Source organism: Cynocephalus volans, chromosome 6, assembly GCF_027409185.1.
Source record: "Cynocephalus volans isolate mCynVol1 chromosome 6, mCynVol1.pri, whole genome shotgun sequence".
In the NCBI taxonomy this organism is placed as follows: Eukaryota; Metazoa; Chordata; class Mammalia; order Dermoptera; family Cynocephalidae; genus Cynocephalus; species Cynocephalus volans.
In genome coordinates this window covers 14,623,249-14,641,321 of record NC_084465.1, presented here as the reverse complement: position 1 = coordinate 14,641,321, position 18,073 = coordinate 14,623,249, and the positions used below count along the sequence as shown (strand labels likewise).

The 18,073-nt window shown below is 44.4% G+C and overlaps 1 protein-coding gene across 1 annotated transcript in view; it reads right to left on the bottom strand.

Annotated features, from left to right (window-relative positions):
- Nucleotides 1-460: 460 nt before the first annotated feature.
- The window catches only part of TRPV5 (transient receptor potential cation channel subfamily V member 5), a 30,559-nt gene continuing 12,946 nt past the window's right edge, over nucleotides 461-18,073 (bottom strand). Inside the window, exons 9-15 of the mRNA XM_063100776.1 lie at nucleotides 9,127-9,213; nucleotides 8,956-9,032; nucleotides 8,528-8,693; nucleotides 8,278-8,344; nucleotides 6,147-6,415; nucleotides 1,456-1,562; nucleotides 461-755 (exon numbers count right to left, since the gene is read on the bottom strand). Of these exons, the coding sequence (XP_062956846.1) occupies nucleotides 461-755; nucleotides 1,456-1,562; nucleotides 6,147-6,415; nucleotides 8,278-8,344; nucleotides 8,528-8,693; nucleotides 8,956-9,032; nucleotides 9,127-9,213 (1,068 nt within the window). The remainder of the gene's footprint in view (nucleotides 756-1,455; nucleotides 1,563-6,146; nucleotides 6,416-8,277; nucleotides 8,345-8,527; nucleotides 8,694-8,955; nucleotides 9,033-9,126; nucleotides 9,214-18,073) is intronic.

The window sequence follows — 18,073 nt, the reverse complement described above, 5'->3', positions numbered from 1 at the left end:
AGACAGTCTTACAGGAGGGTAGGAAAATAGGAAGGGCCACAACCTTTGTGCCATACCTGAATCTTCTCACATTAAGACCTGTGGAACCAGGCAGACCTCACAGCTTACTACTCTCTAGTGCCTGCATGAGGCAGAAGGCAGGTAGGTGGTCCGGACATTAATCTAGCATCCCTACCTAATGTCTAGTTGCAAAGTCCAATTTTGCTCAAAACGATACCTTCTTTTCCCAAGATGTGTAACTTCCAAGAACCCTGAAGACATATGGGACCATAAATGTCCATTGCTTATCTCCAGAAATGCTGATGTGAAGGGCGAAGCACAGCCCTTTAAGAATTATTCTGTCCACACCCTCCCATGCTTAACAGGCGTGAAAGTTAAATACTTGCAGAGGTAGGTGTCTCCCTCTTTGCTCCCACCCCAGGCCCACCTAGAGTCAGGTCAAGAGTAACAGGGATCCTAATCATATATGGTAGACCTCCTCTCCATCCCCCTCACCAAGGTCCAGTCCAAGATTGAAGTGTCCCAGGGTGTTTCGACGAAGGATCTCCCAGCCCCGGTGACTGCTGCTGCTTCTGGATGTAGTCCGGGACAGGGAAGGAGTTGGGAGAGTCAGGGAGGCCCTGGCTAGAGTCTCAGTCTCAGCCACAGAGCGCTGCTTCTCAGAAAGATGCTCTTGTCCGTCCTTGTCCGAGCACTTGAAAGCTTCCACATAGCGAAGCATTCGTAAGGAATTCTGATCATGGTGGTTCTCGACCCTGGTGAGGGGAAAGGAGAAGGACTCAGTTGAGATGGGGAGACATGGGCCATGGGGAGAAGCAGAGGTGAACCTGTAGAAAACAGGAGCAAGAGGAAGGGGAAGGAAGGGACCAGAGTTGAAGCAAGAGGAGCAGCTAAAAACAGGTGAAGGGAAGGGGACTGGAGCGGAGGCTAAACTGGGCCAGAGATGAGAGGTGGAGCAGTCAGGGTTTGGAGAGTAGCAGGGCGTGCGTGTGGTGCTAATACGTGGGAACGTGAAAGAAAAACGGAGTCAGTTAAGAGATACGTGTGTCACAAGGATGAGGAGATGCCACTCAGGAAATAACTGAGGAGAGAGGAAAGCCAGGTTAGGAGAGGCGGGCAGAGCATGGAAGAGGAAGTGGACTCTGGGCCGAGTGCACTGGAAATGGAGGTCAGGCAGGAAGAAGACGGACACAGCGGGGAGAACCCACGCTCACATCTGAGCACTAACGCATGTGTACAGCCTTCCACACATGGCTGCCCTCAGGTGCACACAGCGGCCCCACAGTCAGCGCACTGGTTAACCCCCGTCCACCCCACCCTTTGGGGCCAGCTCGCTCCCCAGGCTAATGCAATCCGGTCTTCATGCCCATGGCCTCGTGCGCATGGGCAGCCCACTTCCGCGCATGAGCAGTCCACTTCCGCGCATGGGCAGTCCACTCCTGCGCCGTCACTCACCGCAGGAACCAGCGGTCCCCCAGGCCATACTTGCGCCCGCAGATCCCGGAGCGAGGCCACAGGCAGCGGGGCAGCTTCCGCTCCAGCATCACCGTGGTGGCCACGACCTGAAAGGAGGCGAGAGGGAGAAGGAGAACTCAGAGAGAGCCGGGAGGTTCAGAGAGATACTGAGGCCACCGGCAAAGGAAACCGAAGTGCCCTGTAGACGAAGACAGGAGACCAGAGGCCAGACAGCGATTTATCCACCCCCTTGCCTGCGCCACGGACCATGCTACCTGCTTTACTCATCAGAAAAGGAAAGAGAATGTTTTTTTGTGTTTTCAGTTAAAAAGTGACCCCTACATTGCTATTGAGAACCATGAAAAACAAGTCACTCCAAACTAATCTCATTTCCTTTTTCATAGGGAAGTCATAGACCAATTATCTTAATTTAAATAAAATGATCACATAGAATCTCTATGATTTCAGGGATAAAACGCTGCTACTACTGTTCAGGGAATTTGTAGCCAATTAAATATCTATATCTTGAGAAGAAAAAGCTGATTCATGGCTTCAACCCCTACAGTAGGGAAATTTCTAGTAGCACATTATGTATTCTGTCCTTTGCCCAGTCCTCATTAGCTCCTTAGATGAAACGTCAAAGACAAGCTTATCAAATATTCCCATGACGCAAAACTGGGAGGGATCTGTAATACATGTGTGACAGAAGTGATATGAAATAATCTCACCACACTGGATTGCTGGTCTAAAACCAATAACATGAAATTTAAGAAAGCCAAATGTCAGGTCTTGCATTTCCATTTAAGGAGCTTAGCTAAGTGAATCATCGAACAAAGATGCAGGGGTTCTGGTTGAGAGCTTCTACGGGCCAGCTGTATGTTTGCTAAAGACCCGGCTCGATTTTAGGTGCTATCAGCAGTATAATGCCCAAAGTAAGGAAAGCCATGAGCTCCCTTTGTGCTGCACTGCTTCGCTCATACCAAGGTCCATCCTGGTTGCCAAAGGACTGTGATCTGTTAGAACAAGAACAGAAAGGTGCAATCAGGATGGGCTGGGGCCAGGAAGCCTGACTTACTGCAGGAGCTAGCAACCCTTAAAACAGCCCATTTTCCAGCTTGGGCTCTTCCACCTCCTTTCATTTTTTTTTTTTTTTTTTTAATTTTTATTGAATCATAATTGGTTATACATATTTTGGGGCTTCAACGTTGGCATATGTTGACCAAATCAATTGACCAAATCAATATTACTAACATATATATTGTTACGAATCATACTTATTCTTTATGTCCCTTGTCCAATCTCTTCTCATCCACCTTTCCCTCCCCCTTCCCGCCTCTAATTGCCCTAGATTTCTTCTCTCCTTCTGAAAGAGTGGTGGTTACTCTGTTGATTTGTTGCCTAGATGATCTGATAAATGCTGAGAGGTGTGTTCAGGTCCCCCAATATTATAATAGAGCAGATGCTTCTTCTGTCACTCTGGAATGATCTTTGTGGAGAGAGACATCCTCTTCTTTTCTTTGGTCTCTGCTGGTGACTCTCCTTGTGTCAATGCACTCCAGTGACTAGCCGGACCATCTGCATGCTGGTTGTGGTGTCTAGCCTCTTTTGCAGCAGCTGTGGTTATTCTGGTGGCTGTGGTGGGCCACCCACATGGAGGTGATGTTTTTGGCATACTCTTTAACTAGTTGATGGTGGCACTGGCAGTGTGCCTGGTTGTGGGCAGAGGGTCCGGTCCCCAGATCCATGCCTCCAGACCCCAGGCGGGCCCCATGGCAGTGGTGGTGTGCCTGGTTGTTCCCCCTTTCTGGCTTGGTGGCCCAGGGGACTTCCAGTCCTTCTAGGTGTTATAGGTGTTCTTTGGTGAAATGAGACCTTTACTAGTTAATATCAAACTTTGTCTCTGGTTGTGGGTACTCTGTTTTTCCTTTCAGTTATGTGTTGGATTATTTGCTGTTCCCATTATTTAAACTCTGTGCTGGAACTAATTTGTTGTCCTTTGCTTACTTCTAAAGTAGGGGAACATCCTATGGGGGCCGGTACTTGAGCTCTGTTATTGAGCTAAATTTCTGCTTTGCTGTTGATTCTCTGGGGAAGGCTTTTTGTGCAGCTCAGGTTTTAATGGTTGACTTTAGAGGACTTCTGGGTTTAGTGAAATCCAATGTACCTGGGTTGCGTAGAAACGCTGGTCTGGGCCTGACTCTTTTCGTCAAACTGCTCCCAGTGCAATTCTGTATTCTTGACCAATCTCCTCTAAGTGGTCCTACACGGATTGGGGGGCAGATCAGCTGTCCTTGTCATCTCCCAGTGTTCTCCCAGTGGGCCCATCTCCCCCACTGCCCATGCTGCAAACACTTCCCATGGGACAGGCTGTATGCTGGTCCCTTGCAATGACTCACCAGCCTCTTAATGGCTCCTTATTTTCAGTTGTTGTGGCTCCTTGCTTCTATGTGGGTCTATGGGAATCCTTTTAGTGGTCTTGCAGGCCTGGGGGCCATCAAGGTCCTATTCTCCCCTGCTGCCTCCATGCAACTTAATCCAGACGGCACAGCTGTGGCTTTTGCTGGCTCCTGCTCCATGCGCTCAGCAGCTCCAGCCCGGAAGTGGCCATGGCTCAAATAGGTTGGAGAGGTTTTTACTTTCTCTTATCGTGGCTTCTCTGGCCTTCATGCAGATCTCTCCTCCTCTTCCCCTGAGCTCTAATGGCCCCACCTTGGCTGTCATTGCTTTTTAATAGATGTAAGTTAGTTGATTTGTGAGAGAGAGTGACACTGGGGACCATCTATTCCATCATCTTGACTGGAAGTCTCCCACCTCCTTTCTTACTACTCCATATGTCTCTCAGTTTCTTAGTTGCACCAAGTCCCTCTTAGTTCAGGACCACAATCATTCTGTTCTCTTTCCCTGGATAGCTCTTCTTCTTGTCCTTGAAAAGGACGCTTATTTCTCTTGGGCCTTAAACATCCTTCTTCTGGTAACAGCACCCATCTTTCATGTAGGGAATTGCTCCTTCCCCATTCTCAGTCCATTGGTTAGAGTAGACTGGGCTGCACAAAGTCCTGGTTAATTAGTCTTTTCTTCCCCAAACCTCACCTCCACCACTACCACCAACACTACCACTGCCTAGTCCTTGGCCTTCCCTATAATTCAAAGATGCCCCTGTGATCCAAATTTGTTCCAGTGAGATGAGACTAGACTGATTGAATGTGCTGGGGGAAAGACGCTCTTTTTCAAAACCTACAGTATTGCACAGCCTCAGGGGACTCACTGAATACAATGCAAATGGGGCCCTTGGATTTGTGCACTGCAGTCCACCTGCTCATTCCTTTGGGAGTTTGGAGATTCTAGACGCTATCTCACCAACATGAGGGGAGAGGATGCCTTAGAAAAGATTCAGGGCAAAAGGGAGTAGAAGAGAAGCTGCTGTAATGTGTGAAAGGGAAATCTGTCATAGGATTGTCTGGCTAGAATGCAGACTACCACCTCACACATTACAGCAACATCCCAAAAGGTAGTTTAATTCTCTCAACTTTCCACTTATAAGGGCTAACACATACTCCTGCCCCTGCTTAAAAAAAAAAAAAAAATGTCTGTTTGAGTTTAGTTTTTTGTTCCTGGAGCCAAGAGTCTTAAGTGACCTGCATCCTTTCCCCTCATTCCTCTTAATTGGCTAATTCTTACCCATCTTCAGTGTCTCATCTTAAATGTCACTCTCCCAGCAAAGCATTTCTTAACTTTCCAGTAAGTCTTTCATTGCATCCTCTATTTAGCATCTTGTACTTCTCTATGGCACTTTTACTACTGTAATTTTACATCGTTCCATGAAGCCACTTGCTTAATGTGTGTCTTTACAACAAAACTGTCACCTCCATCAGGGCACAGATTGTATCTGTTGTGTTTATGCTTACATTCCCAGATCCTAGACATCTCCCAACTCATAGCAGCCCCTAAATAATTATTTCTAAAAGAATGGAAAGTCTGAAGGCATAAATGATGTCTATATTCAAATATTTGAGTGGCACTCGTGGAAGAATGAGTTCTGTGACATGTAACAGGAAAAGACTGGAGATGAAGAATGGAATTACAGAAAGGTAGGTTTAAGCTCAAATGAAACATGAATGATTCTAATAACAAAAACTTACAAAATATGAAAAAAAAAAACCTCCCCTCCTTCTAACCTCTGCCCAAATCTGTGAGATACTAAGGACATTAAAAAATAAACTGAATGGTCCTCTGACAAATAAATGATTATTATGTTGGGTAGGAAGTCAGTCAGAGGACCACTAAGGCTACTCCCGACTCTTAACACTTTATTAGCCTATGATGATACCAATAAAAGATTATAGAGAAAAAGATTTATAGAAGCAAACAGAAGATAAGGTCTAAATTAAAAACTAGAATATACAGGAACAAGACAGCCTCCAGTTCTTAGTGAGCACAAGGATGACTCCTGGATCTACTTTTCACCTTTGATCAACAGCCCCACCTCTTGCCTCTCTCCTTCATTTTATCCTCTTCTTTCCCCTCCATCTATTCACATGTGTCTCGGGTTTACATGAACCTCTGTGTTGAGATGATGACCCCACTGAGTTGTCCTGTGAGTCTTCTAAGAGTTGCTCACCATGACTTATCCCGCACTCTGATTTTTCTCTCCACCCCCTGGCCTGCAGCAAGGCTAACACTAATAAACTCACCTGGGCTCTCCAGAGCTCATCCCGCTCCTGGGCCACCCTCCAGTGTGTGTCTCCCATCATGGCGATGAACAGGTTGAGCATCAGCAACGTGGCGATGATGGCAAAGGCAAAATAGATGATGCCGAACATGAAGGGCAAGTTCACCTCATAGTTGGCAGGTCCATCGATGACGGTGAGGAACAGCTCAAAGGTGCTGAACAGTGCCATGGGGTAGTCATAGAAATGCCCCAGATTGCTTGGGTCCTCTGTCTGGAAAATGATATAGAACGCTGCTCCGCCCCGGAAGAGGACATGGAGATGGGGAAATGAATTTATCACAGTAAGCATGGGCCTGATCAGCATTCACTGTGCCTCTGCTATATACACCTCCATACACTTAACACATGTGCACAATCACACATCAGTAAATGTAGTGAACTGGCTAACCCTAAGAGGTGCCATGGCTCAGTTCATCACTCTGGGTAATGGTAATACTCAGCCATTTAGAAAAAAAAAAAAAATTGTGTGTGAGTGTGTAATAAGTCACCTAACTGGTTTTTACATTTTGAAAACCCAAATATTTAAAAAGTAAGTTGTTACAAGAATGAATGGAATCTCCAACAATTTTAAAGAACAGAGCCCATGAAAAGGCTATTAGAAGGGCACCTTTTTTTTTTTTTATCTTGATGGCCTCTCGATAACCAACCATCACACTGAAATTTCCTGGGAAAAATTCATGGAAAAGTTACCCCTGCTCAGTGTGTAGGCTTCTAGATGGTAGCGGGCAACCTTATGACAGGATTAGACCCTTTAAAAGACTCTTCTCTGTATGGGAAACTGAAACATAAACAAAGTGATCCCAAAAGTAAGAATAGGGTCTATGACAAAGCATCACTTCCTATTTAAGAAAAAAACAAGTGCAATGGCCAACAAGTGACAGCTTAGGAGATTCTGGGTATAGGACATCTGCAGAAAACTGCTCCATTATCATCACCCTATTTTGTAATCAGAATACATGTGGATGCAGATGGGATGTGGTGTGGAGAAAGGCTGCACGAAGGCTCAGGGGAGTGGGACACTCCAAAAGGCAGATGGCCACAATTTTACCCTTTCCTATTTCAGATCTTGGTGGGAGAAAGACAGAGACACACACACAGAGAGAGAGAGAGAGAGAGAGAGTGTGTGTGTGTGTGTTTGTGTGTGTGTGTGTGTGTGTGTGTGTGTGTGTGTGTGTGTGTGTGTGTGTGTGTTAAGCAGGAGAGAAGGACAGTAATAGAGTCCTCTGCACTGAGTCATGGTCTTTCAGCGTTGGGGATCTTCACAGCACATCTAGTACATCGCTTTGTCTAGTGACGGTCAGTGGCAGAGGTTGAGGACTGAATCAGAGTTGCTGGTCTTTTGCTCTTCAGAGCTGGGCCTTCCTCTTTTGCCTCTTCCTAAGGCTCTCTGATGCTCGCTCCCTTTCCCTCTCCCCGCCTCTGGCTCTTTCTCTGCCTGCTTGTTCTTGCTGTGTCTTCCTTTCTTTTGCTCCCTGGCACCGTCCCACTGTGCCTGGATGGAGTTCCTGTGTGTCTCAGTTCTCCCAGTCTCTCTTCACAACTTTTTTTCTTTTTCCTGTCTCTTCAAACAACTATCCTTCAAACTCTGTTTCTTCTTCAAATCGTCTGTTTCTTCTTCAAACTCTCCAAACTCTTTTTCTGTACCTCCTTTTTCCCAATTCTTTCCTTTTCTCTCAACTTTAAATGACCACATATACACAAAGAGCGTGCTAAGTGTTATTGAATGTTTTGTTTCTTCTTCTGAGCTATAAACATAGCTATAAACATAGACTCAGTGCAATGTTTGACTCTGAGTCAATTTGCCTACGTAGTTTTCTGAGATAGTCTTTCCTTTTTCATATCCTTGTCTCTCCAAAGGCCTTTCTCTTTCTCTCCTTTAAAGATCTTGCAGGGTGGTTGGTGAATGTCTTTGGCCCGGAACACGAGTCCAACCTGAGTAGCCCTAATCCTATGGATATGGCTGTACTTTTAGACTCACTTTTCAACAGAAAAAAAAAAGTGGAGTGCAAATGAGAACTGAGAGCAAGGGTGAGAGTGAACTTTCTGGCGAGCTGGTTGTGAACATCTAGTGGAGCAGAGACTAGTGCTTTTACCTGATGCAAATCCCAGAATGACCACAGCCATCAGCCAGCAGAAACGCATTAGGTCTCCAAAAATCATCTACAGGAAACAGAGAAAGGGAGGAAGGGTGGGATGCTTCTTTCTCCACTGTCTCTGAGCAGCTATCACTGACAGCTCAGGAGGTCCCCAAAGTTCCACCAGCTCCACTCTGAGCAGCAGTTCCATCCCTCTGTTTGGGAGGTCCTGTGGCTGAGCCAGAGCAGGCTTTGAGAAAGCACTGACCTTCTGGATCATGATGGTAAAGGGGCCCAGCATCTGGAATCCTCTGGCAAAGTACATGACGCTGCACCAGCCCAACACCAGGGCAAAGGACATGGGCACCACCTCCCCGTTGGTGTTGGTGAGCCGCATCACCATGATCACCAGCACCATGAAGGCATAGGTGATGCTGGGGAGAGCAAGGAGAGGGGAGTGAGAGGAGGGTTGGGAGTATTCTAGGTCCCCTACAGTATGGTGGTGACTTGGGTGGTACCCACACTCTCAGGCTTAGTCTTTACACCTAAAACACATACCCAGTCATGCACACGAGCCCATTGGAGAGAAATCCCTGGAGTGAGGATCAACTGAGGTCTAGGTCTCAGAGAGTGAACTGCAGACCTGGAATAATTCTTTTGAAGGAAGGTAGGGGGCTGAAAGTAGGGGACACTCACATGATGGCATGGAATGGCCCCCCAAGGATCGTCTGTCCAAAATAGCGAGAAGCACCGACCCTGAAGATGACTGAAATCTGGGGAGAGGTGGGTAAAACAGCAGAATGTAGACTGCAGTTCAGTCTGGGGCCATAGGTGATGACCGCAGCCTGGATCCTGCCTGCATCTCACCTCTAGAAGCAGGATGACCACAGCCCCAATGACAGTCACCAGCTCCCCGGCCAGCCGGATGTTATCATCGTGAGTCACGTAGGCCTCCTATGGGGGGAAATTCAGGATAAAAAGTGCTTTCTGATGGGTGGAGAGTCAAATTCTTTCGAGCAAGTAAAAGGCTGCTTGAACGTAAGTGTTAAAACTATTCGTACAATTTTGTGTGGGAATTATCTCTTCAAGAACATGGTTTTCCAGAAAGAGGGTTTGTAGTCTCTATTATATTCTCAGGTGGACTCATAATTTCAAAAAAGTTGAGGACCATTAATGTAGAATTCAATCGTACATCTGTGTAATGTTGCAGGACTTTCACTGTAAGGTAACACGCACCGAAGAAAGGTGGTATTTATTTCACCTTGACCTGAAGACTATATCTGCTGCATCTTTTTGCCCTAAAGCTGCCAAGATCTATCGAAGATGAAGAAAAGCTCCCTTTATCACCACCATCACCATCCCCTATTGTATTTGCCATATGGCTGTCTCTGTGACCAAGACGTGAGTCCATGTATCCTTATGATATCCTGATGATTTGGGCTTCCATCTAGCAAAGTCACCTTTTCTATATATGTCGTGAGCAGCTGAGAACACATTTCATAGCATCAACTAAGAAGGCTAAACCAACAGGAAGAGATATCAGAGGTTTGGGATGGTTTCAGCTATGTGGAAAGTTCAGCTTTTCCAATCTCATTGTGGCTTCCAGTGGGTAGAATACATCATAAACATATCACAGAATTTAAGTCTAGTATGGGCCCAGAACCTACTAGTTCTAGCGAGACCTTGAACTAATCATCAAAGATCTCTGAACTTGAGGTGTCTCATCTGCAGAATGGAGACTATAATGCTTACCTCCCAGGGTTATTGTAAAGGTCACGTTAGATCATTTATTTGTATGGATTTTATAAACCATAAAGCACTATATGTATATTCATTGTGATTTTATTATGATTTGGCAATATAGAAAAGGGAAGAAAAGGGGCTAGAGATGTTCTATGAATTTTGATTCTGAGGAAGGGTCCCTGCCTACTCTGAGCAGTAGGTGTAGCAGGTATAGTCTTAGGTCAAGGTGAAGTGAAGACCACTTTACTTCAGCGCACGTTACTTCACAGCGAAAGTTCTGACACATTACACAGACGTATGATTGAATTCTACATGACTGATCCTCAACTTTTTTGAAGTTATGAGCCCATCTGAGAATATAATATAGACTATGGACCCTCTTTCTGGAAAACCGTGTTCGTGAAGAGACAATTCCAATATAAAATTATACAAATAGTTTTAACACATTCAAGCAGCCTTTAGGGTTTTGGAAACCAGTTCTCCAGGGTCACATCTCCAAGTAGCAAACCCAAGAAAGGAGTTTAGAGTCCCTGGGTCCAGTGAGAAAGTTGATGTTTTGAGCTTGGGAGAATGTGACCCTTCATTAGGCATAAGGAATGCCAATCATCTGTGCTGTGCTAATAAGCTGGGACCTCTAAGCATCCCCCTGCGGGCTGCTTCAGCAGCACACTCAGTGGCTGAGAGAGAGGCAGAGCTTTTGAAATAGGAAGAGATGCTGTGCGGCAGGAGGTGATCTATGGTGTAATGAAGGCACCCAGCAGGAGCCCCATGGCTGCTAGTGAGAGCCAGCTCAGAAGAAGCCCATGATGTAGCCTTTACAGAAGAGTGGGGCCAGACTTACCAACGAATGGTGGAAATGTTTCAGGTGAATCATGTGGGCCCAAGAGAGGTCAGGAAAGAAGATGGTGTCTGTGTGACTGGAGATCCTGTGGGCTAACAACCTGTGACTAGACATCAGTCACCAGTTCTTTGGTTGAAACAATTCTATACTCTGTAAACTTGTCTGATGTTTATCTCTCTTGAGAAACTGGTACATTTTATTTTATCATAAAATGGGAAATTTTCCTCTTTTGTTGCTTCCAAGGAATTTCAGAGTTCTTTTTTTATCTTCAGTTCTAGCAACTATCTTTGAATTCTGTCTCCCCTCTCCTGAAATTCCATTCATGAACCGTGTTCTTTTTTTTTAATCTTAGTATTCCCATAGCATCTGTCTTTTATTGTAAAATATGCCAATTCCATCTTAGAGTCAAATAGTAAATAGGAGGATAAATAATAAATACATCATGTTAGAAACAAAATAAAATTAAATATAGAAATAAGATAACTGCATCTATGCCTTATATGTGTCTGTACAAAATTTTTGAATTATTTTTAAAACTTTGTATCTTGGTTGAGTATGTCGGGAAAAATGCCACCAACCTTTTCTTGGCTCAGCTAAGAAGAAAAGGAACTGCCCACAAGTTGTGCAGAACTGTGCAAGTCAGTACCCCTAGTGGCCACAGTGGGGGGAGTGACACCAGTATTCTCTCAGGAGGTGAAATCATGAAATCCCAACTAAAGGAGAATGTTGGGGACAGCTTTGCTCATCAAACTCTCCAGTTGAAGCTTGTCCTCACCAGCTCCTCTTTGCTTATTCAAGAGTTACTTTTACAACTAGGTGTTTCCCTGCACCAATTCACCAGGGAGTAACTGAACACTTCTCTTTTCTTTTGATTTTAAGGGGAAGTGTTTCACATTGATATATTCTTGGTTTAGAATAGATACTCTTTGCCAAGTTAGGAAACATTCTAGTGTTAAAAATGAAGGGAGCATTAAATTGAAGTGATAATTATGATTTCCCTTTAATTAATCACCCTTGGACCCCTAGAATTAAACCCTAAACCCAAACTGGTGATACATTTTCTTTTTAATTTATAGAATTTTATTCTTTGGGGATAGTATTCAAGATTTTCTATCTATACAGTCATCCTCAGTGTCCACAGGGGATTGGCTCCAGAACCCCAGTGGATACCAAAATCTGCCAGTGCTCAGGTTTCTTATCTAGTCCCCAATACCTTCAGGATAAAAATGCAGGAGAGATGGCAGGAGAAGCTGTTCTGTAAATATTTATCATGGTAGAAATTCACTAGATAACATCTCAACTTGGTTAACAAATAGAGATGATGCTTATTATTCTAGCAGTGTGGAGGTGACAATAGGAATAAAGAGCTAAAAAAAGTGAAAGCTGGTTGTCTCCAGGGAATGAGACAAGGGTGGGTAGGAGAGGCAGTCCAAAACACTATTGCTCTTCATCAGAACTGTCATTGGATTTTTAAAACATGTGCATATATTCCTCTAAGTAGAAAACTCATTCTGAAATTAATAATAATAATAATAATAATAATAATAATAATAATAATAATAACAGATTACCAAACATGATGTATAAGACCTTCATTGCTCTGGCCCCTGCCTTGTCCTCATACTCTGTGTGAGCTCCAGCCACACTGAACTGGGGATCCGGGTTGTTAAGTAAGGCCATCACACAGGCTCTGCCCTTTCCTTAGAATGCCTTCCTCCACCACGTTTGCCTATTCACCCTTATTTATGCCGTGTGACTCAGGTCAGGCCAACATTCCTCCTGGGTCTCCTTCCCTCCTCCTACACTAGGTTGGAGATCTCTCCTGTGGGCACGTGGTACTGCTGTGTTCGTAACCCTCACCTGGTGCCTGGAAGTGTCTGGTACCCCGTGTCTCCCCAGTAGTCTCAGAGCTCCTCATGGGGAAGGATGTTTCCTACTTTTTATCCACAATGTACAACATGGTAGGTGCTCAGTGAATAAGAAAGACAAGAAAGAAAAGGGGAAAGGAGGGGATACAGCAGGTGCAGGCTGAGCATTACTTGAGAGCTGCAGGAGAGAAAGATGGAATGGCAAATCTATCTGGAGGCAAAAGGGGGAAAGGATGACAACTAATTAGACTTTTCTGGGATTTCAGATTCCTAGCTTGGAGTCACATTGGAAGGCCTGGCTAGTAATGCACTGAGGAAATACTCCACCCCAACCCTTTAAAAATAAATATCTTCTAGCAATGAGTGGAATTTTTCACATCATCACATGGCTTGGATTTTCAAGAGCTGTCAACAACCAAATCCCCTGCAGAGGTTGGTCATTCATACTTCATTGAGAATTGACCTAATGAGATTGCACTCACTTATCAGCTGGCTGAGCTCATTGCCTTGAAGGAAGTGCCCAGAGGGGGTGGGCACTACTAATGCCAGAGCAAGGGGCACTCCTGGGTTGTAAGAGCCTGTGTGCACCATGCTGGTGGGCAGCATGGGCAACCTCGACAGGAAGTGGGAGAGCACCAGAACCCATTATCAGCCCCAGCCTACAGCCTCTTTTTTCTCCCTAAGATCCCAGATGTGCAAAGAAGTGAAGCTTCCAGAAAGAGCCCTGCTGGCTCTTAATGAAGAGTTACTCTGATTCTCTAAACTGGCCCTGGTTCCTTACCAGGGCTTCCCAACAGAATCAACTGGAAAGTCTGTCACAACACACATGCCCAGGCCAACCCTGGGTCAGTTTGGATCAGGAACCTGGCATTTTTTAAAAAAAGCTCTGTAGGTGTTTCTGATATGTAGCTCTAGTTGAGAACTGCTGAACCATAAAGACAGGCAGATCTCCTGGTTCCCATGTAAAGGTACCTTACAAGGTTTATTTCATGTCCTAGTCTCTGCATTTTCTCAGGAGGACTGACTTGGGAAATCTCCATTAACATCAGAGGAGTCCTTACCCATTTCTACAGAAGTATGATGTACTCTATACACCAATAGGTTAAGCACATAGAAAAGAATGGTGTCTATTATCAAAACTAGAGAACATACAGTAGCTCAGTAGCTGAAGGTGGGAGCATTCCATATCTGATACCCTACCCCAGCACTCTAGTGACCCCTTATCTTGACAGAGAAAGATAGGTGTCACCAGGTAAAGAGAAGAGTTACTCTGATTAACACTGATTAAGTGTGGCAGGCCCTGGCTAGCTCAAAGCCTGGAGACAGGAGCTTCTCATACAAAGGCTTCCCTAAGAAAGAAGGCTGAGACCCAGCACATCACTCTGGAGGGAGAAATGGCCTTTGCTTGGTATGTAAAGTTGAAGGTTCTGAGGCGAAGAAGACCTGAGCCCCAATCCCAGCATTGCCCTTACTAGGTGAATGTCTTTGCCAAAGCACTTGACCTCTCTTGACCTCTTTAAAAAGGGTATAATGATTTTATTTACCTATTAGGATATTTACAAGAATTAAATGATATTCTTTGAACATTCAAAATGTGGTCCACAGAACCACATTGGCCTCTCCCGGCAGCTTGTTAGAAATTTAGTCTAGGGTCTCATCCCAGCCTTACTGTCATAATTTACATTTTAACAAGATCTCAGAGGTGCTGATAAATGTGGATAAAGTGCACTTAGTAGCACTCAGTTGACATTATCATTACCTGCTGGGCTCCCTGCTTCTCCTCAGCTCTTTCCCTGTCCTTGACTTGCTGTGTTTGTTCCACAGTGAGCTGGTTAGGATCCTTGAACAAAGTTGTGTAGAGATGAAGATGAGTTGGGTTTCAAATGACTGTGGTGCTTTACATTGTTCAGAACTTATAAGGAATAGTGATGTGTAGACAACTTGATCCCACTGACTATGACAGGTAGAAGATGACTTAAAACAGATGGAAACCTACGTGTATGTCCTGAACCTGTCCTCTCCCTCACTCTCTGCATCCAACCCATCACACAGTAGTGATGATTTCACCTTCACTAAGTCCCCTGATGCCAACCTGTTCCCGCCATCTCTCCCTCACATCTTTAGGCCAATCCACCACTCTCTCCTTCTTGTTAAACTGCATGAGCTTCCTGACTCATCTCCCTACATCTTCCCTAGGCCCCTCAAATCTGTTTTCCGCCCTGCAAGCAGAGTCATTTTTTTAACAAAAATCTGGTCAAATCTTTCTCCTGTTTAAAGTCTTTCTGAGCTTCCCATTACCTTGGGGATAAAGAGGAAAATCCTCAGTATGAACTGAAAGGCTCTATATGATTTGGAAAAGATCTGCCTGGACAAACTCATGTGGAGGCACTTAACCCAGCTCCCTGTGCTCCAGCAAATCTTTCAGTTCCTAGACCTTGGCCAAATTCTTGCTACCTCAGGGCCTTTGTATATGCATACACCTAGAGCTCTCTTTGCACCTTGAACTCACCCAGATCTCAGCACAGTTACCTTTTTCAGAAGCCTTCTCTAGCCTTCCAGATGGACCAGGCCTCTGTTATAAGTTCTCTTACCAACCCATCCTTTTTCTTACCATCAGAAAAAATAATGCTAATGATAACAATTACAGGTTGTGATGAAATAGCTATTTATATTATTATTTGATTATTATAAACCAGTCTGTAAACTCCAAAAAGCCAGAAATTATGTGTGTCATGCTCGGAGCATGGTTATTGAATTTCTAACCCCTAGAACAGTGTTTAGGCTCTTAATAATTATTTGTTTAATGAATGAATTAGTGAAATGTTTCTGGGAAAGATAAGGGCAAAGTAGAGCTTGAGGGAGTCTTTTTAAGACAAAATGATGTGATGATGGGAGGTAAGCACTCTCCTGCTCAACAGTGCCCCAGGAATCTAAATGACCAGAGCAGTGGGCCTGGGACAGGAATGGCAGAATGGAACAGATATCAAAGATGGAAGCCAGTAGTTCTCATCTCTGGCTGAACACTTGAGTCACGCAAAGAGTTTCATAAAAATACCAAGGCCTGGGGCTCAGCCTCAAGCAGTCTGATTTACTAAGTCTGATGTATAGACTAGAAAAGAGTCTTTTACCAGCTTTTCAGGTTTCTCCTGTGCAGTCTTGTTTAAAAACCATGGATCTAGCAGGAAGTAGGATTTGCCTAAGGTCCAGCAGCTATTTAATTTCAGAGTTAGTACCAAAATCCAAGCTTCTTGACTCCCAGACTTTGAATTTTCTACTCACCTGGAAACCTAAGAGAACTAGTACCATAGTGCATGTTGCTCTGCATAAACTAAGTAGAAATTGAATAGAGTAGAAAATTAACTATAATTAATAGAGGTCTTTGGAAACCCTGGAAAAACCATAAGTTTTATGGCTGAATAATGGGGCATCTTAGAGTGATTAAAGGTACTTCACAAATTGGGTAGAGATAAATTGTCGCCACCTTTACATATGTCAGCTTTCATGTGGCTCGTGCTACCTCATATAAATAGAGAAGTTGATTTTCTTTCATTTCAACTGCCCTGAGATGGTGCTGCCAGGCTGTTCTCAGAAAATCTTAGATGTTAAGCTAGAAAGGATCTTGGGGGTCATGGAGCCCAGTGATTTCTGCAGATCCCAAGAGATCCACAGAGGAAGTCCTGCAGTGACTGAGAGCCCTGTGCTTCCAGGCTTATTAATGTAAGTGGATATTAAAATATTCACTCATCCAAGACAAAGCTGCACAGGCTAGCTAATACTGCATTCATCAAGTCAAAACACTACATATATGCACTTTTCTTTTTCTAAGACTTCCGAGAAATAAAAAAGTAGAAACAAAAAGAATTTCCTTTTATTTAACACATTTGATACATCATAAAAAGAGATTCTTTTCAATCATGGTGATAAGTGTGGGAGAATCACAGATATTCCGTAAACTCAGGATCAAGGCTCAAGGGTAACATTAGAGAACAGGGACTTTCACTGGTGTTCCTCACTATCTAAACCCCTCACAGCAGCATCCTTAACCCTCTTACTCCCCATCTCCCTCCAAGGAAAGAGGATTTAAAGTCAGAGTCTTCTATTTAGGCCGAAAAGTCTTTTAAACTAAACAGAAGGCAAAAGGATAAAAATACTAATGCAGAAGAGGGAAGGAATAGGAGAAAAAAGAAAGAATGTGTAGAGGGACTTAACTATAATTCTGCTTCTCCTAGTCCTGAGGCAAAGGGAGGGGGTCTTTTAAATATAATTTAGACTGTTTTGCTCAAAGGAACATATTTGTACATAATTAGTCCTGAATCTATGAAAAAGAGACACATGGGAAGGAGACTTAGTGCTAAACAGATGCTCAGTGTCACCCCACACTCGGGCCAGAACATGATCTACATCCAAAATGCAGAGAATCTCCAAGTAAGTTTGAGACAAAAGAAAATTGGAAAAGAGCACATCTGAGGAAATGGGGCCAGGCGTGTTGGAAAAGTCCAGCCACCCCCAACTCGTTCATGTTTATACATTTCCTCCATTTCTGGTCACTCCACCATCCCACTTGGCCATCTCCTAAACGTTCTCGTCATGGGGTCTCCACACCAGGGATGACCTTCCCACCAGGTGGAAGGAGGCGCATGGAACACAGCCTCCTGTGCCCGCCTCTAGTGTGCTCAGGCAGCAGGCTATGTGACAGACAATGGCTCTGGGAACATGAGCAGACTGTGTATATAATGAGAGACAATTATAGAAATAAGAGAGATGGACTGTCCTTACCTAGCTTGGGGTTCCTTGAGCCTCTTTGTCCTGTTCTTTCTCTGTGCATACCATTGTCTTTGATCTAACCCAAATCAGCATTTTTGCTTCCCAACAATGGGAAGTTTGTGTTCTCTTTCTGACTCAAACTACCCTGTTTCCTAGTTCAGGCTGAGCTACATTATGGCTGGTCTATCCTGCATAGAGCACAATTCTCCAGTCACCCAGCTCTTACTTGCTTTGCAGAATTATTCTACCCATGTCTTTTGCTTTCTGCCTACATGCCTACACCCCCCTTTTGGCTATTTTTAGCTTACCAGGGCAAAAATTATAGTAATCCATGAGGAATCAACCCCACCATGTAGCTATACTTGGTGAAGATATATGTTGGCAAGTGCTCATTAGAGTCTATGCATTCAAACACACAAAGGAGGATTTGCTCCCTTCAATAGCAGATTTTCACATCTACCCCACACCTCTAACAAGCCCTCCTCACCATCCCAGGTCTCTGAAGGACACCAGAGCACGGCAGGCCCACAGCAGTGAAAGGGACCTCAGAGATCATTTGCTTCAACCTGCTACCCAATCCAGGCAACCTTCTGCAGAG